Here is a 24,371-nt window from a genome sequence, read left to right as displayed (position 1 = left end):
AGGGCTATCTCATTGGCTGAGAATGCACATTGATTGCGCTCAGCCAATGAGCTAAGCCCTGCACCACCATTCTCATTTAGGATTGTATGGCGACTATTGTGGACCTCTGGTAAATTGTCATAGCATTAGCAAACATTGGTATTACTTTTATGGGGGAGTGGTGACTGGGCACTCCTAGCACTGTAATCACTTTAGCCTTACTTCCTAAAAAAAATAAAAATCTGGCAGAATCAAATATAGGTACAATTTTTCCACAAGCAGTGCCAAATGCTACTGGGCACTGAACAATATGATGAAGTTCAGGCTAATGACAGGGTAAAACTGTACATTTGTTTACCAGTTATCCTTGCCTCTGTACCACACACTGTGCTTACACTGACCTGACATTTTCTGTATTATAAAACCAATGATTGCAGCAATGGGGAATATAGAAAGACTAGCCTTCACAATTCTATTTGCATTAAACCTTTATAAAAAAAAAAAAAAAACCCATATACTATAGTCCTTTGTCTGTCTGAAAACCTGAACATCTCATAACAAGGTAATTATTTTTATGAAAAATGAAACAGATCAATAAACCAAAAAACAGAATATAACATGAAATATGATAACAACTCATAGATCATAGTCATGTCAACCCACGTCTGAAAAGTGTGTGGGATTTTTATGGATTTACATATCATATGTGCATTTTTATCCATCACTACAGCAGTGCAAAGCACCGTTTTCAGAATGCAAATTTCTGTAGAAACAATTCATGCAGACAGACAAAAACTGTAATTAAAGATCACATTCAATATGATGAACAACTTCCATAGGGTATATCCATTTTATAAACATCACGGAAAACCCTGAATATAGAATTGAGATAAATATGTTGTTGTGCGATTTTAAATTACGTTAGTAATGATGTACTGTGCTACAAAAACACATTCAACTAGAACAAAATCATTTGTTTCAAAGGCCCTTAAGTAAAGCATCTCATTCTGCCATTTCCCATACACTCCGATTCAATCATTTACTCATAAACTGTAAGGTGCAATAACAGTATGCATAATACATAACCACAATAATCAAGTAACAATATCTGTGTTCCGTTTTCAGTATCTTTAAGTAATGTTTTAAGATGTCACTTTGTTGCAACTAATTTGTCATATATTATCATGTCTTCAAACTCGAATTGGTACTTCAATATTATTTCAGGGGCTTAACCCTACATACATAATGGCATTTCTTTTATGTCTTCATTCGAAGGAGGTCATGAGTTATTTTCTGACATTCGGTTCCGTTAGAGAACTTTAGTTAATAAAACTTTCCCACCTGATAAACTGCTCTGGAGATGCACCATGGTTTCAACACAAGCTGTAGGACTCGTAGGTTTCCGTGTCGACAGGTACGCAGTGCCCGGGAAGTCAGGTTCCATACTAAGCTGTCCCAGCTATATAGTAAATCCTCAAAGCTTAGGAGGACAGCGGCCATACTGACCACATTAAAATGAATGGATGGAGTTCAGCACAGGTACATGGAATGTATATTCTTTTGATCCTCTGAGTTCAAAGTTCCACGTGAAATTTAATATACAAAAAAAAAAACACTGCAGGCATTTTATTCTTTTCCTGTCCTTTCTGTTCTTTCGTAATGTCTCCCAAGAGATATCTTTGTGTCTTAAACAAAAAAACAAACTATTTCATACCCACTGCTCCCTAGACAATGGATAAGACATCCCTCTGTGATGTGATGGTCATTTCTCATAGAGAGTTCGGCTTCTATTCTGTGACTTCTCAGCTGTCTGCAGTGAAACTAAGAAATATACTTACATCCAAAGTCATCACTTCATGCTGTTGGGATTCAGTCCAGGGAAAGGAAATGTAGTTTCATTGCCAACATTCCTGGGACGGTCCACATTTCTGTTTAACTGTTTCAAACTTAAATAATGCAGCCCAAACCCTCCTATCGTCACCTCCCCAAACAAAATCATATAATGCAAATAATTCAGAGACGTGGTTCCCAAAAAACTATGAAGTAGAAACTAGAACAGAAAATGACAAAATGTTACTGTTCCACCATAAACTCATCAAGTTATGATGCTTAGATAGCTTTCCTGAACGTTTAACATTAGTGGAACAGAAAAACTCCCTAAAAAAAAAAAAAAAAAAAAAGTAGTGACAAAAAATATTACCCCAGTAAATCCAGTCTAATACTATATATATCTCCTGATGAAAGTATTTGATGGACTGAAATGTTGATGTAATCTGACTGTATTCACAATAAATATTTGAACTTTTTTGAAAAGTCCAGTGAGAGCTCTCCATCGTGACCATTATATATATATATATATTTACAAAGCATCTTGACTTTTTAAACCTCTAATGCAATATGCTCAATAGTACCTTAAGAATAAGGGTGCATCAGACACACAGGTGTACAGGGCAGTGCCTAACTTGTTCTTTTCAGGTATCGCTTTCAGGTATGGGACTGGGCATATCCTGTGATCTCATGACAGTACTTTTACGTCAACTGTCATTAAGAGTTTAAAGCACTTTGCAAAAAAAAAAAAAGAGGCACACCGGAGAGGCAACTGAAATGAAACGCCATAACACAAAAACAGGTATAGATACAAAAATGCCTACACATCTATTCTGTAGTAAGGATACACAAGCTATGTGATGGTACACCGATACATAGTTTTCTCAAGCACTGTCACAAATCAGGTTTATGTGAAAGAACACTGACACACACAAACCAAAATTCAGGAATCACTCAGTATCCCCTGTTCCTCCCTCAAACAAGAGAAAACTATGGCTTCTGTGGTTGACAGTCCAACTAGTAGACCAGTGATGGAGACGGAGGTCATGCTATTTTATCCACAAAGTTTGTTATCTTATGTGCAGACAAATTCAATCAGTTTCATGGATTCTTTGCAAAGAAGTTCTGCATATGGTTATGCACTATTAATAACTTGTACCTGGCAAAATGCACTATTAATCTATTATTGAACAGTATATAAATGAATTGATATGTAAATATTAAACGTAATATTAATTATATTATATTTGTATTGTCTATATCTAGTAAATATGTAATGAATGTGAACACTGAGAGCAAATTAAAGTAAAATATGAATGCGCATTTCTTAATGCTACTAAATACAACACAAATTTGTTGTGATTGACAACTTTCCATTATTCCATGTTCTCTATAGAATCAGTGTAAGCTTCATATTGTGTATCCTGAAATTTTAGACAATATGGTCTGATTTCCATTACAAAGAGATATGGTGTCACTGGTAACCTAATAGTGATCTTACAGGGAGCTTAAAAGGGAGAATTGGTATTCAACTGTCAAAAGTAAAACTATCTCTGATACTAATTGACAGGGAACCATTATAGCAACTAAGGGATTGTGTGTGCCGAACAGTCTAAAGTTAGCGTTTGTTGCCAATGGTTTGTTAAGGCTTTTCCTTCATAAATAAGGCACTATGGGAGTCATTAATAAAACCACTAGCAGAACAAGCTTCTTGGTCTATCACCTGATGTTTGGGTTGGTTTCCATGGCAACCACATAACTTGTAAAAGTTTGTTCTGGAATTGCCAACGCTAATAGGTGACGTTTACCAAGACAGTGATAAACTGGACAGATTTAACTAATTTGGAAGCTAAAAACAACAACCTAAAAGTCAACACATGAACTACCACAGCAGACAGTTTATTATTACCATTTACATAGCAACAACATATCATTGAGATATTTGACAAGTAATTGATAGAAAGAATATTAATCGTTATAAGAGGTGAAGAAGGCCCTGCTCAAACTACTTAAAAATCTTTCTGAAAAAAAAAAAAAAAAAAAAAAAACATTTTAAAAAGCAACACTTGGTTTATAAATATTTTTGTTGTAGTGATCTGTCTAATCATCACAAGGTACTCAAGGTTTCCAGACAAAATTACCATCTTGGAATATTTGTTCATACACCTTGATTTTTTGGCAAGGGGCAAAGTAATTGAAGACTGCATAGCATATAACTCTGCTTTTCATGTCTCATCCAGCTCATTAACAAGCACTTCCTGTGTCTGGCACACATATGGCGAAAAGAAGTCTGTTCATTTGTATGACTTTTTCTAGATTGTTATTTCTTTTAAGAGCCAAAACCTGTTTTTTTTTTATGGAGAACAGATTTTGAAATCCTTGAAATCCAGAATTAATATACTGTATAGAAAGGGTTATGGTGAAAGTAGACAGATTACTGCAATCTGAAACATAGAGCGCTACTTTTGACGAGGAGCTGAGAACTATTAGTGGGCATTTGTGACCTGCCTTGCACTCTAAACCAGATAGGTCACCTGGTAATGACAAGTACCACACTCATATCAAAATTGTAGACAATGATATAATCTGTAACTATACCTGTGATAGGCTGTGGTTTAACAACCAATGGCAAAACATTTGTGATGAAGCACCCCTTTGCAAGGAGGCTCCCCTACATTTGTTAAGTTAAAGGATGTCTAAAAAAAAAAAGTTGAAAAAGCCCAACTTTGTACAAGCTCACCTCCTTTCCTCTAAAGTGCTTGCTGATTTCTCTCCCTTATGCATATTTACATGTCACGTACCATCCATATAACCCTGCCACCACCCCAACAAAGTACCCTGTTTGTGTGTTGTTTTCTTACTGTATACATAATGCCTGTACTTGTTTCAATTGCAGGTCAACCTTGGAATTCTGGGAGAATTGCAGAAACGTGATTTGTTATTACTGCGCCCTAGATGTAGTTTTCTGAAGGTTCCTCTTGAGGTAAGTATGTGATGGTTGAAACACCACCTGACTGACCCTTATTAACACAGTAAAGACATGTATCTGCACTGCATCGGTGTGTCACTAGATTACTTTCTCTGATGCTGGAAAATCTGATTATTCAAATACAGACCGTTAGCATTTTTTAATACAGTAACATTTATCACTAAGTCTGAGCCATAACTATTATATATAAGAAACATAAATAAAACATTCCTAGTATCATGTTTTATGTAGGGCCAGATACTGCAGACACTAATTGTAGAGAGATATTTTTTCTTTACCAGAGATTTGGGGGGAAATGGAATTGCCTCTGGCAAAGTCTAAATTTGGCTAAATTGCACAGCTGTATCTCTTGGTGTACTGGGAACATTTTTAATAAATACTTTCATAGGCGACTGATATTTCATCAACCCCAACCACACAGGATAAATGACATCTTCAGCTCTGTATTTGCAGTGACACAAACATTTGGAAATATTCCGCAAATCGCGTACTAAATTTGTTTCCAAGCCTGGGAAAGAGCAAGGCTGGAGCTGACCCCTTGATTAATCTCTCAAACAACAGCAAAGCAACCGTTTTTTTCTAGAGAAACATTCCCAAAGATCTTGAAAGTCATTATCAGACTGACCCCATGGTCATAAATCTGTTCAGTTAATAAATGAACCAGCTAGGGACTCCTTACATCCCCTACCAGGCAGTTGTGTTTTTTATTTATTTTTTGTCTGTAGGTTTATTTTGGTGTGGCTGCTCACCAAATTGAACTATATATCTTGAAAAGTAGCTTGTTCAAATAAATTATAATAAGATAATTGTAAAGTCCCAGTGAATTCTTAGTTTTCATTGAAAACCCAAAGTCAGTATATTGTCTGTTTTTTTTTTTTTTTATAAACTTAGCTATTTCTTTTTTTTAAACTGCTCTTTTTATCTTAGTATGTTCAATTGAAATCCTACCAGAATTGAATGAACGAATAACTAATATACACATTGTCACCATCACCATCATAGAATATATCCAGCTTTTTACTTCAAGGTTATTTTTCGCTGTCAGCTCATATAGAATCACATATTCCTGCACATTTATTCCAACAGCCTGCATGATGCGACTGACATCCCACATGTCACCATGCATGTGACAAATGATATCATGCGTCATGCGATGGCTGTCAGCTTACAGAGCCCTGCTTTCTCAATGGTTCTCCTAGGCATCCTGATAAAAAAAAACCACACACACAGAAACAAACAAACAAACAAAAAAAGCAACAGAACATTCATCCAATTGATAGATGAACATATCAAACAAAGCTTGTCAAGATTATTTTTAGCCAACATGAATACAGTAAATATGAAAAACAGTTTGACACTAGCTGCATTATTACCTACTCAATGAATGAAGGCCAATTCTGGGGCAAATCTCTAAGATCTCTAAGAGCAATTCACAAGAACATTGCATCCATTACTATGGGGACTATTAAACTTTTTTTAGATTTGCCCTAGATTTAATTAGGGCTAGGCAACCTTCGGCACTCCAGATGTTGTGGACTACATCCCCCCGATGCATTGCCAGCATTATAACTTTAAGAACATTACAGAAGATGTAGTCCACAATATCTAGAGTACTGAGGGTTGCCTAGCCCTACCCTAGAAGATTCAGTATACATCAATTCCCAATGCATTGTAGGAAGCAAGGTAATTAAATACACCAAGCGATTGATACACTTTTTGTGACCATTGCAAAAATCAAGAGACTTGTTCTACTGAAGATTTATTTGTAGAAGTGAAGAAAAGACAACTGAGAATCTTGACTGTATGATGGGTGATTTAGACCATTTAACCCCTTAAGGACACATGACATGTGTGACATGTCATGATTCCCTTTTATTCCAGAAGTTTGATGCTTAATTTACAACATCACTATGGATGACCGCAACTCCTTATCATATTGTCTTCATGCAAGGTAGAAAACAGTGTAAGTGCCTAAATCAAGATGTCTGTCTCTACATGCCTTTAAACCCCTGTAGCCAATAAGTGAATGTACGGGTGTACAAGGTAACATGATTAGATGATAAGAAAGGGATTATAACAACACAACACCTTATCAATTTCTGCTTTAAGTCATGGTGGTAACATTTCATCATGATCAATAGACAGAAGTCCTAATGGTGTAGTTTGCACAGTGTATTGACAATTAGCATTGTATGTTAATACATTGATTAGGGTAGCGGATATCTCTGGGAAACTATAACAACATGTGACATATATGCATAAAAGATAATGGTTTAAGGCAATATTACCTGAAAATAATCTTACTAAATAATAAATGATTTATTTGAACATTGTTACCAAATAGGGTATTTATTTTATTAATTCAGTATGATAAAATGAATCACTATAAATTATTCTTACTTTGTAATTAAAGAGACACTATAGGCACACAGACCACTTCATCTCAATGAGGTGGACTGGGTGCCTTGCCCTCCCCCCACCTCATTAACTCGGAAAGTGAAAACATTGAATTTCTGTGGTACTGCACTATTGAAATATTTTCATTGCAGGGTTTAAAAGTCTCCAGTAGCTGTCAGGGAGAGAAAATAACAGAGTAAAACTGTGCTGTTTCAATCAGATGGTCTAATAGAGGAAATCTGATTTGCTCATTGTGGTATTTTGCTGCAAATGCACACTAGTGTCCTAATGCTATTTTTAGACAAGGTTGCAGAACTTCCCAATGGAGACCAGCGCTGAGAGATAGAAAAGTTAAGTAAAATACTTATAGGGCACTATAGATTTGTATTTTTGTTTTTTTAACCCCTTAAGGACCAAACTTCTGGAATAAAAGGGAATCATGACATGTCACACATGTCATGTGTCCTTAAGGGGTTAATTCTTTATTTATTTCAAGGTCAGACACCACAATGAGATATACAATACAATAGAAATGTAGGCATTACAACTAACACATATCAACATTAGTAAGAGGCAAGTATGTGTGTAGATTCATAGATCCAACTGTAAGCAATTTGAGCGGACGGTTGCTTGTTGACTGCGATAGTAGATTTGTATTTCTAATGCTATAATGTTCCATTATTTTTTTTACAAATTCTACGTCAATAGAATGTTTAGTCCAGTATAATCAGTCAGAGTTTTCTTTGGATTACAAGCTGTTATCCCACATATTAACAATTATATCTTTGATTATACTGGTTTTTTTCCAAAAGCTATTTATAGAACTAATCATTACCATTATGGAGCATCCTTTTATGCAATTATTGTCATGTAAAGGATTTACCACTAAGAGCATAGCGAGGGTTAATCATGGTTGGATGTGTATTTAAAATGTCAGGCAGCACACATACACATGGGAGTCTCACGGCTTAATAAGCAAATGCCATTCTGAAAGATTCTTCTTTGAATTCACCTTTTGATGCTTGCAATCCAGGCCACATATCTTAAAAATGGGAATTTTCTCTTTCAAAGACAAACAGATGGGACTGGAAAGAACTGAAGCCTAATTCCAAATACAGCTCATTCCTGAAACACGCCTGAAAATGGCTGTATTTTAGGAAGGAAAACATTGACAGGCCATAACATATTGCACCACTCTGGGCTCTGATTTACTTAAAATTATTGGTTGTGTTACCCTCTACTTTATTAGAAAAAGAAATGTGAAACACTAATGTGAAAAAAGTGGTTGGTGATTCAATTTCCCAGAGTGTCTAGCAGACAGCATATAAAGCTAGTCAGACGTCCCGAATCAGCAGCCAAAAAAATGGATGGTCTTGATTTAGAAAAATATGACTCACACGCTGATGGCTGGTTTAAAATGGCTTTCATGTCATACCCCATGAAACAAGCCATTCACAGGCCTTATCTGCATACACAAAGAAATCATATATTCATGCCTATCTGTCCCATACTTCCTGTTAAACATTTCATTCAATACTTTAATAAGCAGATTTCTAAAGTGTTTAACTATTCGGGGTTTGTTTCCTGCTTTTAATTAAATAGGCTACAGATGCAAGGCAGTGAGAACTCATGCCAATAAATATTTCATTCCCCATCCATCCATTACATCTGCAGCTGAGGATCATCCCATATTGTAAACAAACAACGGACACTCCGATTATATAAAGCTGGAATCCAAGATTCTACAGTAAATGTGCTGCACATATGGACCACATGTTCTGCCCTCCCTCCCAAGATGCCTTTGTATGTATGAATACATTTCTATTTAAAGATGCATGGCAGTATTTTTTTTTAGCAATTATTAATGGGAAAACCACTGAAAATTGACACTACATAAAATCAAACAATAAGGGACACAAGTGAATATGTTGGTATAGCTCTGGAAGGGAATCAACACAGTAAAGGAGGAGGTTATATTTCACAGAAAAAAACTACCACAACAAGAGGACATAGTCTTAAATTAGAGGGGCAAAGGTTTAAAAATAATATCAGGAAGTATTACTTTACTGAGAGGGTAGTGGATGCATGGAATTGCCTTCCAGCTGAAGTGGTAGATGTAAACACAGTGAGGAAGTTTAAGAATGCGTGGGATAGGTATAAGGCTATCCAAGATATATCATATAAGATGCAGCCAGGGGCTAGTGAAAGTATTTAGAAAATTGGGCAGACTTGATAGCCCGAATGGTTCTTATCTGCTGTCACATTCTAGGTTTCTATGTTTTTCTATGTTTGGAAGCTTTGCATCTGCTGCCCAATATAACTAGGACACTATTTACTAATGCAAATATGAATTTAATGATTTATTCCATAATTTATGGTAGGTCTGGCAACTGAAATTTTTTTTTACTAGATACTGAAGCACAGTAAGTATCAGTCATGGGATCTTATAATTCTACTGTTCATATAATCTATTAAATCAGACAGTTATAGTATCTGAGTCTCAGAAATGTTTTGCTTCTGCTATCACTTCTGTGACACTGAGGGTTTTAACCCCTTAAGGACACATGACATGTGTGACATGTCATGATTCCCTTTTATTCCAGAGGTTTGGTTCTTAAGGGGTTAAGTAAACACCTCGTTAGCTGTTTTACACATGCAGATGGATTAAATGTTATTCAATATTTTAGATCTTAACTTATACTTCAATGCTGGTGGCAAACAGGTATATATTGCTGCCAAGCTATACTACAAGCGAGGTACACAGCAAATCAAATCACGTAACCAGGAAACATACCTGTTTAAATCCTGGGATATTGAGGTTAATAATACACAGTTGAATGGGACAGTTGCCCAGACTGAACATTGTGGTATGCCCATAGATTTACACACGTCCCACAGCAATAACTGGATGGAACCTTTGAAATTAGCTTTAAAATATATACTTGACCACACTGTGTACAATTATATCATATTAAATATTTGAATAGGAGACTTCTCATTCACACATTGGCAGATTAAATACCAACTTTAATGATATTTTATGCAGTTTAGCACAGAGAAAACATGCCCTATATGTTGCTTTTAAGCACCCCAATCTATCCCAGGCCCCAGTACCACATATTACTAGAACTCAATGTCCAGCGCCATACACAGCTGATTTAAAAATAATACATCAATTTACAATGTAAAAATAATACATCACTGCAATTACATTTCAGACAATAGATGCCACCCTGATCACAGCCTGGAAGGGATTAGAACATGGAGTCAAATGTAGCAATTATCAGGATAGTGTAGCAGTTTGTAAATTGTCCCCTCATATTTTGAAGACGTTTGATGGAAATAATCCGGATTTGTCCCAGCCATACCAGATCAAGCTGGACTATTTAATATCTACTGCAAATGTTTTTTTCTTTGTTTCTGCTACATTTTGCTACGTAACCAAATGATGCTTATTCAAAATGGACATACGTGTTCTGCAAATGTTTTGTTAATGGCCCGAAATGCATGTTCAAGGGTGACAAGTGTAGAATGCATCACACATGGGATTTATAACTGCTAGCACAATATACAGATTAAATTGTCTAGCACAGGGGTGCCCAAAAGGTAGATCCCCAGATGTTTTAAAACTACAGCTTCCATGATGCTTTGCTATTCTAAAAGCATTCTAAAGTCTAGCACAATGTACAGATTGAATTGTCTAGTCTATGAAAGTGGTACCTGGTCATTTCTACATAGTGTACAGTAAGATATTAGTATCAATATATCCCTAGTAATTAACCATTAGCAATTGCCTATAGAAAAAAGCGATATAGGACAATATCCCCAGCATGCCTGGAAAACTAGATTTTTCCCTTAAGACTATGGGAACGCCACCACACTTCTGTGGCAGTACTTTTTGCTCCAAGTGCAAGCAATTACCATAAAGCTATGCCTACTCTCCCATTTCATACTGACTGCTGTGAAGTCTAACCCTTGCAATCTCATATTATATTAGCCCATCATTTCCCGGTGAAGGTGGAAATGGACCTCTTCAAACCAATATCCTATTAATACTCCCAAGAATAATGAGGGCCATCGACTTTTCAAATTATATTGATTTAAAATGTAATTCTTATAAATCTATGTAATAATGAAAATGTGTCCAATTAAGACATTGCAAAAGGTCCTGCTGTTTTTTGTGTTAAAATCTGGCTAGCACTCAATAAATATGGCATCATTGACTTGTCACCATCAAATCATTTGCGGTGAACAAAGAAAAACCTGTGTTAGCTTAAATCTCTCGAGATTCCAGAATGAAAACTAACGAAGAAGAGTCCTTTCTAAAAATGCACATTATAGGACACAGATTTTGCCTGTGTGTTAACAATAAACAAAGCTTTTGTTAAACTCTCAAAAAATCTCTGCTTGGTAAGAAAAACACAAAATTCTGTTAAAAAAAACTACAGGTAGAACTACTCAATTTGCTGTTTTATGTTTGAAATGTTTTGAATGGATTGCCTTGTGAGCCTCATACCCACTGTTTCTGTAGGAAGGGATTTATTTCTTTCACCGTATGTCGGAGCCCTGTGGGATTTGCTTTCTCAAGAACATTTATTGTGCTACAAATGGCGAATAGTAGCAAGCATGTAATTATAGTGCATTGTTTACAACGTACAACTGACACCTTCTAGCTACATAATTGAATGCTATTTTAGGACGTAGTAGTATACCACACACAGTTCTTGGTCTATAAATATGAGTCAGCACACTGGAAATGTGGGTAATTTACTGTTATTCCCTCTGGAAACAAATGTATAGACAGCATGTTTCTTGATTTTTAATGTTCTTCTGTGCTACCTTCTTCATATTGACATGATATTCATATGAATTACAGAGGTCAGAAGTTGCCAAAAAGCCAACGTCACAATAGGAACAATGCAATGCACTCTTGGGTAAACAAAAATCCTGACAAGCCAAGCAGCCAGTGTGAACCAAGGAGTTATACACCCAATAGTGAGATGCTATTGGTCAGAGTCACGCATGCAACATGAGAACATTTGTGGCCCATGATGCCGAATTGACAATATGTTCAATGTTACAAACTTGCAAACCTTTGTGACCATAGCAGAGCAGTCTATATCAGAATTCCAGAATGATGTACACCCAGGACAGAATAATGCCAACATGGATCATATATCTGAGGTATTGTGACTCACACTCACTAAATTTACTAGCATTCACCAAAACCTGGCTGTCTCCCTTCAATACTGCAACCCTTATCTCATTACCCATTGTTGGCTTTCAGTTAGCACTTGCATGACATGTGACTGGAAGGGTGTAAAGTTTTTATTTTCCCCTTAGGCTCCTTTAAACCATTCCCTTTTCATTGTTTGTAGTTCACTTCATCCACCCGGTTGAAACAATATCTGCTCACATTTCTACTGTCTGTCTGGTGTCTCTACTTTCTTTCCTCTAACAGTTCATCTCTCTGGGGATCTCAACATTCAATTAACTCCCCGTTAACTCACTAGCCTCAAAATAACTTTCTATACATTTTTTTGGGACAATCCTGTTGTACTTTTTATCATGCATATGTACCTGGCAATACTCTTGAACTCTTCTTTTTAAATGCATACTCTCACTCTAATGTCTCTAACACTCTTTTCCTCTTTAAGTTAACCACATCTTAGCTTTTGTTCCCAGAATTAAATTCATCCAACATATTATTCCTAACAGAAATCTTAATTCTCTCAAACTTCGGTAACTCTCTGCAGATCTACAATCTCCACTCTACTTTCTCATTTCCCACCCTGGATATCTCCTCGTACAACTCTGATTTCACCTCTGCCCTAGACAAGGTAGCCTAAATGAAAACCTCTACCTCATGGCAGTCAGGTTTTTGACCTTGACACATTAAATTAACCTGACAGACACAAAACTGCTCTAGTTCAGTTGAATACTGCTACAGGAAGTCTGGCACCAGGTCAGAATTCCTAAACAACAAATTCACTATTACAGCACATCCCTCTGCCTTGCTGTACAACTTAATTATCCCTCCATCATTAGCACCTACTTTCACAAACCCTAGCATCTGTTTGATACCTCCAACACCTTACTTTTTTTTTTTTTGGCTGTATCCCATCCTCATACTAATATTCTAACTAGCAAATGTACATGTGATTTCTTTGGCAAGACTGATCAATTAGTAAAAGAAAAGTGCCTCTAGTGTCTGTCACTAGAGAAGGACCCAACCCTGCATTGTAGATTCTTAAAGGACCACTATAGTGCCAGGAAAACATACTCGTTTTCCTGGCACTATAGTGCCCTGAGGGTGCCCCCACCCTCAGGGTCCCCCTCCCGCCCGGCTCTGGAAAGGGGAAAAGGGGTAAAACTTACCTTTTACCAGCGCTGGGCGGGGAGCTCTCCTCCTCCTCTCCGCCTCCTCTCCGCCCCGTCGGCTGGCTGTGTGCGCATTCAGCCGGTCACATAGGAAAGCATTTACAATGCTTTCCTATGGACGCTTGCGTGCTCTCACTGTGGTTTTCACAGTGAGAATCACGCAAGCGCCTCTAGCGGCTGTCAATGAGACAGCAACTAGAGGATTTGGGGGAAGGCTTAACCCATTTATAAACATAGCAGTTTCTCTGAAACTGCTATGTTTATAAAAAAATGGGTTAACCCTAGCTGGACCTGGCACCCAGACCACTTCATTAAGCTGAAGTGGTCTGGGTGCCTAGAGTGGTCCTTTAACAGCGGTAATGTTTACATTGCAGGGTTAAGAAGACAGGAACACTGCAACAGGACCACTATATTGAGATGACGTTGTCCGGGTGACTATCGAGTTCCTTTAACTCTCCAAATGGTCCTTCTGCATCCCTTTTTTTAAAAATACCTCCTAAAATCGTCTTGCCTCACCTGGAGGCTCTCCTTTGAGATCCTACATATGATGTATTAATTGAGTTCACAATGGAAACATAAGAATCCCACATTCTGCTGGGCAGCACTTTCAAGCTTTGTTTGATAAAATGAAGAATGTAAAAGTACCCTGAATAAAAAAATGGCAATGTTAAAAATCTGTTAGTTTGCAAAAGCAGCATTTCAGGCTTTGCTTATGATTCATTTGTATATGCAAGTGCCTTGAAACTCGGTATACACAAAAACATCACACATGAAATTGAGGGCATATATTGTAGACATAGAGGCCCAGCTATAAGGGACATAGAGCTATAAGTGAATATGGACCATGACTGCCTGCCTAGCATTGTTCATAAATGTATATCTATCTTGTTTTGTTTGGGGTGTGGTTCAGGAATGGCTTCCTGAAACACCCTGGGTCCGATTTTAAACACCTATTTAATAGTAGACCCCAATCTCCTGTAAGATCTGCAATTGGAGATGTAATCTCTCTCTCTCTCTCAGTACTACCATTTGTAATATTGAGGTAGAAACAACACCTTCAATCACATATTTCCCAATAACCTCTTCTCTTCTACTAAAGGGGGCGTACAATGTATCCTTGAGTTGAAGCGACTAGATATTTAATTTGCAACACCCGTGGAGAGTCCACTTCCCATGGGCAGTCTGCGGCACAAAGCTATTTAAAATGTATAGCAATGTTTGCATTTTAGCCAACAGATCCCCGTATAGTCTGTGCCTAGATGATGATTACATAAAAAGAGAACAATTTATTAGAGTCACGTGGCTGCAGTGCTGTTTACAGTAAATTCAATTAACTGCATGAGCGCTCCTGCACTGCTCCACGCTCTGCACAGCACTCTAATTTGCAGACAAACTGCTTACAGATCTGTTTTGGTAGATTAGTCATCTACATTTTGCTTGCTTTGTGATATATATCTTCTTGGTTTCCTACCAGTATTAATATCTTCAATTTGGGCACGGGCATGGAACCAAATATGAAGAAACATGAACTTACATAGATAAACAAAATATTCAGTAATAACTAAACATGATGTGTGACACGGCCATCTACATTTTCATCAAAGCCCCTAGTATTATATTTTTACTATTACAGCAAATGCTAAAATTCATATAGTTTATTTTAGGGCAAATAAACTTCCTTTTCTGGGTATTTTGCAACATCCTAGCCACACCAATCACAAAAAAATGTAAAAATAAAAATTATTTGAGCCTCCCAGGTCCCCTCCACCCCACCAACAAGTATTTGTGCACTCCATGAAAATAATTCTTGTAAACACAAACACACATGCGATATATATGTAGATGTGTGAAGCAAGGATACACCCCCCTTATTGCGGCAGCTGTTGAATGTGGACCAATGGAAAGGAGAGAGTATTATTCTTATCCACTAATACCAGAGTAAGCCATGACATTGTGAGTCTTTCACATCAGGGAGGGTGAAAGCTAGGATTAAATTTACAAGCTTAATAACTTAAAGCCCCACGTTTACAAACATTAGTCAGACAAAGATCAGGGGAAAACCATAAAACATTAAACACACTAGCTTGTTATAAGCAGTATTTTAGCCTCTGGAAGATATTCATTAAAGAAATTGATGACCAATCATTCTGAACGTTGAAAACAGTCAATACAATTCCATGGTTCGCAACAACCCAGTTTTCGGATGGACAGTCCCACTTTCAGGGTCCTGTCACACTGTCCTTATTTAATTTTCTTTATTCTGCATTTGCTCGAAGGGAGCGCATTAGCGAGCACTGCATTAGAAGTGCTTGTGATGTGCAGTGGCACTATGATTCACTAGGACCCTACCGAGAGCACTTCAGCAGCATTTTGCAAGTAGAGGTCCTATCACAAGGCTATCTGTCAGCAAGCTCACTTTAGTGCGGTCAATAAGAACTGGGGAAATGGGTAAAATCTATGAGTAGCTATACAAGTTATCACAAAGTATCCAGTGACTCTAAAGGCTGTACTCAGTTCTGAGAAGCTGTAAATATATTTAAATTCAATGCTCTCAAACTCAAAAAGCAATACAGAAACACATTCACTGTTGGTGGATCCTGTAGAGTGTCTAAAGGTAAAACAGTAGAGATAATGCTTGATTGGACTCTTGACCTATTGATATTTGATTAAGCAATGACAGGAGCCATTTCAAAAAGAGAACAGTTATCACATTTGAAAACACATTCATTATTATTATTATTATTATTTTAATATTTATAGCGCTATCAGATTCCGTAGCGCTGTTCATGATCGTTTATTGCTAAGCACAGCATATTTGACTGGGAAAAGTGGTCAGAAAAGGGCACTAGGTTTATGGGATCTCCAAATTCCCAGAAGCATACCTATAGCTCTTATAATTATACAGTCATCACACAGCCTGGTATGAGAGAGAGCTCTTATCTACAGGTGGACACCATACTATGTGTGTGAATTAGCTATCTCCCATATGCTGTAGATAGAGCATAGTGTACAAGAAAATCGGTTTGGGTACTTGAATGAAAAAAATGTGTAGAACAAGGTTGAAGGATGGATATTGCCATTGGATGCAGAGAACAGCAAGAATACATTACTGTTAGCTCCCTGTGGAGGTGGTCCCTGTAGACCATCAGTGATAAATTGATAAATGACAAAGTGCATGGTGCAGCCCCTTGGGCCAGTTGGGACTTCATGGACTAGATGTATTTTTAGACCCTGTGAACCCTAGTGGTTATGTCATCAGTGGGTAGAGAGAGAGGAAAATAAACATTGCTGTCCTTAAGTGACTTGGTGAACAATCAATCCATAAAACATTTACCCTGAGCTAAAGGTGCCCCTCATTCAGTATTTAACTCTTAATCAGGGTTTTAAAATCAAAAAAACTAAAACATTAATACATTTTAACCCCTTAAGGACACATGACATGTGTGACATGTCATGATTCCCTTTTATTCCAGACGTTTGGTCCTTAAGGGGTTAAATAAGAAAATAAAACTTAGTGATTCGTTCCCAGAGTTAAGCACTGGATTTTTCCAACTGAAATTAAAAGGGAGAAAGGACAATGCTTATTACTTGTATATACACTCACATCTGAATTTCTCTCAGGGTGCTATTATCCCACCCATTATTTAAATTGCCAAATAGGGTCCCATGTCTAGAGATATATAAATATAGCTAGAAATGCAGGAAGGAGGCGACAATATTATGTATTTTTGTGTGATTTTACCAGTTATAAACACTGCAATTAATTAGTAAACACATTTGCTACAGTTTAAAGACTTGTTATTATCGGTATCATTACCGCCGTGCTCTCTGATACATTCATTCATACATACATACATACATTCATTCATACATACATTCATACATACATTCATACATTCATTCATACATTCATTCATACATACATTCATTCATTCATACATACATTTATTCAACTGAGCGTTATTGATTAGAAGCTCAAAGGTTTGCTTGTACACTCACAACATTTTTTTTAAACTCCTAAGAAAGGGCTCAGAAAAAGAAAGGGACCGAAACTCTTTCTACTAAATGGGGTACACAAGAGATAATACCCCCAATATACACACCATCAATGCGTCATTAAGCTAAAGCTGGTTGATGTCTATACTATCCTTTTGAGCAACAGTTTAAAAAAGAAAAATTCATTGAAAGTGGCCTTGACAGATATGACTGCATCTGTTTTATTCATCTTTTATAAAACCCTCTTACATAACATCTGCATTAAGGACAATGAAAGGAGAATGTCCACAAAACCATATCTTATGTAACTAAAATCATTTTAAAAGTGAACGGCTTCTTTTGTTCCACCGTTTCCCTTTTACTCAGCTCCAATAATAGATCACAGTAATTATCCTGGGGTTAGCAAGAATGAAGAAAAGATATTGTAAATGAATAGTCCAACTCAATGGGATACTTGCTTAACCCTATAAAGGCAGGAAATGAGAAACAACAGAGGGTTAAACACGCTATTCTGCTCTGTGGCCAAACAAGGAAAGACTGTCTGATTCACGAGATGAACTCAGTGAATGGCCCGGTTTCATAATGACTTCTATTTTTACTGTGAGTTTGGCAAGATATGTCAGTGCACGCAGCTGCACTCTATTCCCACGAAATAAATATTATTTGTGTTTCCCTAAGTTTATCGAACAAACGAGAGGATTAAAATATATAATAAGCCAGAGATCACAGAGTTTTTCAATTGTGAACGTTATAAGACACAAGAAAGGCCAAATATTGCTTGCATTACACACAATGCATACAAAGCCATGTTCGTGGCACACACCATTAACTGTGCACCTGTTATAGCTGGATACACCCCATTTAATGTCTGCTAACTATTTATCAATTTATTTAAAGCCAACTATTAGAAATAAATACAGCTCATATTTCAATCATTATTTTAGTTTTAAAGTTATTATACTTACCACGTGTTTCACGCAATTGTCACACATACACAATAAGTGCACTCTGGCAAATTACATTCCTATACACTGTGAGTAACGTGATGACGAATCTTACAACAGTAAGGCATTAAAGTGGATGTAGGAAGATGTACCACGCATCCTCACAACATCTTGAGGAACCACACAGCATTATCATACATGTCAAGTGACTGCCATTAGAATGGTCACTGCCTCTTTGGTTCTCAAATACATCTAATTGACTTTTCCTAACCTGGTGTATCTATATTTTTAGACTGTTTGGTCTACATTAGGGTCCAATTTAGATAGATACCTACAGTCTCACCTGACATGACTAATGGTGACTAATCCACAATAGGAATACATCGCCTAATGTTTTATGTTCTTACTAATCCTAGCATGCATGTTGAATGGTGGTATTGTACTATATATGGTCTTCCTAAGCCTACTGTTTAAATCTTACTGTTAGAACCATTAATAATACTGCAACTACCCCCTTGAAAAAATAATTTAGGGTACCATTACAGAGTCCCACCTATAGTAATATGTGTTGAAAATCTGTTTCAATATTAACCTGTGTAGATGACATTTTTATCTGGTTCTAAATTATTAACTAAAAATTGTGTAATAGCCTGTCCTACAACTCATTTATCTAGTTACAGCTTTTTTTTGTCCTTTTAAAATGTTGTGACGTGTACTACTTTTGCACAGGTGGTCATTGGAAGTTGACATTTGTACAATTTTTGGTTTATTTGTTAATTAGTCTGAAAGACAAAATATATTGATTCAAGGACAAAGATGATCCATGCAATAAGTTTATCCATTATTTTAATTACAAGGACGGAGATCTAAGCTCCTTACTTATAAGGAAGTGGTGGACAGTGGTACTTTGGGATGGGTTTAATACATGGTGGCCCAATGTAGGCTCCCCACAAGGTTATAAATGGAAGAGCAGGAGATCTCTCCCATGTAAGCACAGGAGATGGGTTGTGGAAAGCATGGTTGATAAAATGTAATGCCCAGTTCTGTAGCCACCCATGGGCCGTGAAATAGGAGTTTAAATGAAAATGTTGGGGGGGGGGGGGGGGGGGGAGAAACACACCTACATTTCCATCCAATATTTTAACCCAATAGGTTACATGCTCTCTCATTCCTGCTCCATTCCCTGGCTGCAGGATAGATCATTTACATTTTAAATGGATAAGAACAGCCAGAAGCAGCATTCCTGCCTGACGCTCTTAACTTCACCATCCCTTGTGCTGTGGGTTGGGGGTTATATTATATGGGGGCCTGCTGTTCTGAAATGCTTCCAATTTTAAGCCAACAATGGGTAAAGAGCATCCTTGAGGAGCTGCACCAGGTCCCCCCATATAATGTAGACATATGTTAAGTGTAAGATAAACTACAAAATTAAGTTTATGTATAATGTTATACAGTGTTAGCCTAGGTATATTGCATGTTTGTATAAACATTGTCTGACTCACAGAGACACGAAGACTCAAAAGGAGTTTGAGGGACATGCAAACTTAAAATCTAAATATGTGACAGATATGTAGAGTCAGAATATTTATGTTTTTTTACTTTTTTAGTTAAGATACCAAGATATCCTTGGCCTTATCAGTGTCACAGAAGGAAATGTTCAATATATAGTTGAATTAGTTAACAATTTAAAAATGTTAATACAAAATATAGAATTGTTTAATTTGTAGTCATTAATATAAATATTTTAAACTTTTTTTTTAGGTAACATATGGTTTATTGTTTGCCATGAGTATGTGAAAAAAAAAAGTTTAATTTAAATTGAAATGTATTGCAATGACTATTCATTTTGGGCTCAGCTGTAGAATGTGACAAATAGTAACAGTACACATGAAACAATACCATAAAATATTGAGGTTTCTGGACATGTTGTTTAGAGATGCCTTAATAACATATCATACCTTATAAAAGAAAGGTTACAAGACCAGAGAAATGTTATGATCTCCGGAGAAGTGATTGAATACCCTGTATAGAATAAATGCATTCGTAGACAAATATACTGCTATGTCTGTGAAGATTGACTTGTCAGGCTTCTAATGGTTTTCTAAGCAAGATAATATATATTTTAGTGGAGTTGTGGGAATATATTGTGGTTGGGGTATTACAGTAGTTAATTTCAGATGGGTAAATGGATACAGTATTTCTGGACCACTGCATCATCACATCAGTACATGTCTATGGAACAAGAATATATCTCTTCTCAGCTGTACAGACAAGGTATGACTGACAGTTCCTGGCTGTATATTTCAATATCAACTAGGAAGAATTAAAATAATGTGAATTCCTTGAGATAGTGTGCTTTGTCAGATGCTCTCACCGAATAATGTGTGGCTTAATTTCAACTTGTACCAAGAGATTTAACAAAGCTATCATCAGAATGTGATGTTGTAAGGCACAAAAGTGCACATATAACAATTGCATTTTATACGAGTGGATGAGATCATTCATGTAGGATAATGTATAAAACAAAGGAACCACGACACTGGCAAATTATTGATTATTTAACATTCGTCTTCATCTCTAGAAGCCCTAACCAAATGTTCATCTTCAAAAAGTTGCCATTAGGAAGGACGACGGCTACAAAACACAGACCATAAAACAATGAATCTTTAAGACAGGGGAAGTTAGACCCCTTAAACAAAGGATTTTAAAATTATAATGAGGCACTGGCTTCTCTCCTGAAATTGCCAACATGAAATCTGAAATGCATCATATTAAAAAAAAAATGTAGGGCAGTGGAGATGCTGAAAACGAGGAAAGCTGCCTCTGGCTTTGTGATTCATGTCATGCGCTCATACTGTCCTCAGTTCAACTATTACAATGGTTGTGCTCGGGGCTCTGTACAATACAATGTAAAAACCTTTGTATGCAATTTAAAGAACAATGTTTAGCACCTGATATGGATGGAAATGCATATTTCAGAATGTATAGTTAGTTAACCATTTGGCTGCCGCTGCCAGATATTATAATGTTACACTGAAGATGTGCAGTCTTCTGAGAAATGTTTAAGAAAGGACCATCTTTCACCTGAGGAGGAAAAAAGGTGTCCGGTAGATTATGCAAACAATGCGTGGGGATATCAAAGTAAACAATGTACAATAAAGCACACTGATTGTGAAGGTGCACTCCACTGATATGTACAAAATAACACAAGAGATCCAGAAATGGAGCATATACTCTACTGATTATTAATACCCATTCAGCTAGAACATTTGGTTAATCCATAAAATGCTTAAACAGATCATATGTCTCCGGTCACTTTTGGGCTATAAATTAAAACAACAGTGTTACATGTATCTATACCAAATGTTTCTAGGCAGTTACTTTTCTGATATGGTATTACATCAAGTGACAAATAATAATCCTGACTTTAATAAACACTAGAGGGTTCACCCCTATGCACCAAGATCCAACCTCAGTAACCACCTATTATTGATCCATCTGTCTATCTTTGTGTTATCCAACAGAAAGCAATCTGACCAGAGATACTATGACCACGGACAGAAATACTGATGTTATAGTAAGGTGAAATGCAGATGGGCCCTTTGACTTTAAGGGACACACATTGGAGGAGGTCTGCTAAAAAGTCAACCCAGTGTTGATACACATCTGGAGAGGATTCAGCTTATTGATATAACTTCTACACAGGTTGCAAGGAGTGTAGACTCTATTGACCCATATGTTCTTTGTAAAGTGTATTGGAAGTTCTTCACTTGCACTATCACTAATCACATGATGAAGTGAATTTCATTCTTTCATTCACTAATCTGCAGAGGCTCAGTATTAGAAAAATATTGTATTTATTCCAACCAAGTTACCATGAACTGGAGCAAAAACTTGCTCCCAGACCCTCACTTGTGTGATGATATTGGCAATAGGCTAAAAAAAGTATTAGCAACACTCGGTCCAAAGAAGGTTCCTGAATGTGGCCAGTAGATTTGTTATGCTACTGAAAATATACTATTATCGGTAATAAAATGTTTGTTGTAACAGTCTTACTCTGTCTGTCAGGTGTTAGATTAAATATGAGCATCAAACATATAGAGTTACTGGCTGTAGGATGCAATCTTGACACCTCTATGACATTACTTTATCATTAACCGATGCTCTGGCTAGTCACTAGTGTAATGAAAATGTATCTGCAGGCAAGGCTTTTATGTTACAAAATTACCGAATTTTTAATACTGTTCTAATATGACACTGACAATCTGTGTAATAAACAGCTACATATAATATTTCTTACAGTTTGAGATCTGGATATGATTTTGCAAGTAAAAATAAATAAAATAGGAAACACCTTATTTACTAAACTGACAATAAAATACAGCGAACATTTTATTGTATATCATTAAAATATAAATATCATTAATATTATTGTATATCATACTGTAGAAAACATATCTTTGCAAGCTACCACATATTGCACTTTATACCAAAACTCTCTAGTTTCCTGCAAAATATAAAGCGTACACATACAGCAAACATAACAATGTGCAAGCCCCTTCCCATCCCATTTATATATAAAATTGGGTGATCTACTGTGATGAAACAAATATTGACCATTCTCCACATTCCAGCTATTCCGTTTCTGACATTGCATGGATGTGTAATTTTGTGCACGTATTAAATGGCTTCACATTTTGTACAGTCCAACAGTCCAATGAGCAAAACTGTGTTAATCATCGAATAGTCTATTTCTAAATTCTTAAACAAATACCTGACAAGTATAGAGCTACACATGCCATGCTTTTTAAGATAAGCTGTTCAAAGCACAATGTTAATCAAATGTGAACAAGTCATGCAATAACTAAAGTATATATATATATGATATATATATATAACATAAGGAATCCTAGTGCAGTAATCCAGCTGTTAATGTATCACAGTGCATCAGACGTACGATACGCAAACTTCAATGCATTTTACTTGATGCATTTTGGGGGTTAATCTACTCATTGTATTGCTTTTACCCTTTAGGTGCTGCAGCGGTGTTGATGCCACAACAGGACAGAAGTTAACTTACCCTCTCGCCACTTCTCCTTCTCAGAGATCCATATGGGATTTTGAACAAAAGTCTGCGGGCCCTGCTTGGAGTCACAGCTGTCTGGAGCACCATTTCTGTGAGTGAGTCTGTGCGTGTCTGCACACTGGGGCTCTGCACAAAGGCTGGGACAACCCTTCCTCTACAATGACTAGCAGACTCCTCCAGATTTCTCATATATCAAATGACTGCTTTTACTTTAGAGAGAGACCTTTCCTCAATCAAGATGTGGCTTGTGTGTAAGGTGGGAGGGGGGATAAAAACACAGAGCCTAACAGCATGTTTTAAAAAGCAAATCTCTGACTTCCTCTAGTTCCCCCTGTACACTTTGCTTCCCAGGACTGCCTAGGAAGGAGTGATGTTTTCAGAGAGCATTTCCAAAAACGTCATAGTGACTTCTCTCAGCTACAGATGGTAACCAGGTCACTTGTCTAATCAAGGCTCTATCAGACTTATTATACGTCTGTCATGTGACGTAGACCCCCCTACCCGATTGGTTTGCTGTATACATTAAATCACATGACCATCTTAAAAAGAATATCTGGCGTATCACCATCTGGTGCTGTGATTAATGTTAAATCCAGCTTTTACTTGGTTCGGGACACAGAGACGCTCTTTTGTTCTCTGCATAGAAATATTGTAACTGTGAAGGTGGAATTTATGGATGTGGCTTATCATACTGAGCAAAGAAAACATTTTAATGCACTGGGGTAAAATACAATGCAATATATAATATTCTGGGGCAAGATGGTAATTAAAA

At 36.8% G+C, this 24,371-nt stretch overlaps 1 protein-coding gene across 5 annotated transcripts in view; it reads right to left on the bottom strand.

Annotated features, from left to right (window-relative positions):
• The window catches only part of FRMD4A (FERM domain containing 4A), a 419,083-nt gene that overhangs the window by 265,910 nt on the left and 128,802 nt on the right, over positions 1–24,371 (bottom strand). For 4 of the 5 annotated variants that reach the window (XM_063448207.1, XM_063448210.1, XM_063448209.1 and 1 more), the window contains exon 1: positions 23,594–24,001. The exons of the other annotated variant lie outside the window; for it this stretch is intronic. In XM_063448207.1, coding sequence (XP_063304277.1) covers positions 23,594–23,788 — 195 coding nt within the window. In that variant the 5' untranslated portion in view covers positions 23,789–24,001. Of the gene's footprint in view, positions 1–23,593; positions 24,002–24,371 lie in introns of those variants that run through there. 5 annotated transcript variants of the gene reach the window in all.

This window comes from Pelobates fuscus, chromosome 3, assembly GCF_036172605.1.
Source record: "Pelobates fuscus isolate aPelFus1 chromosome 3, aPelFus1.pri, whole genome shotgun sequence".
In the NCBI taxonomy this organism is placed as follows: domain Eukaryota; kingdom Metazoa; phylum Chordata; class Amphibia; order Anura; family Pelobatidae; genus Pelobates; species Pelobates fuscus.
The sequence above is the reverse complement of the archived record's forward strand: the minus strand, read 5'-3'. Positions and strand labels throughout refer to the sequence as shown.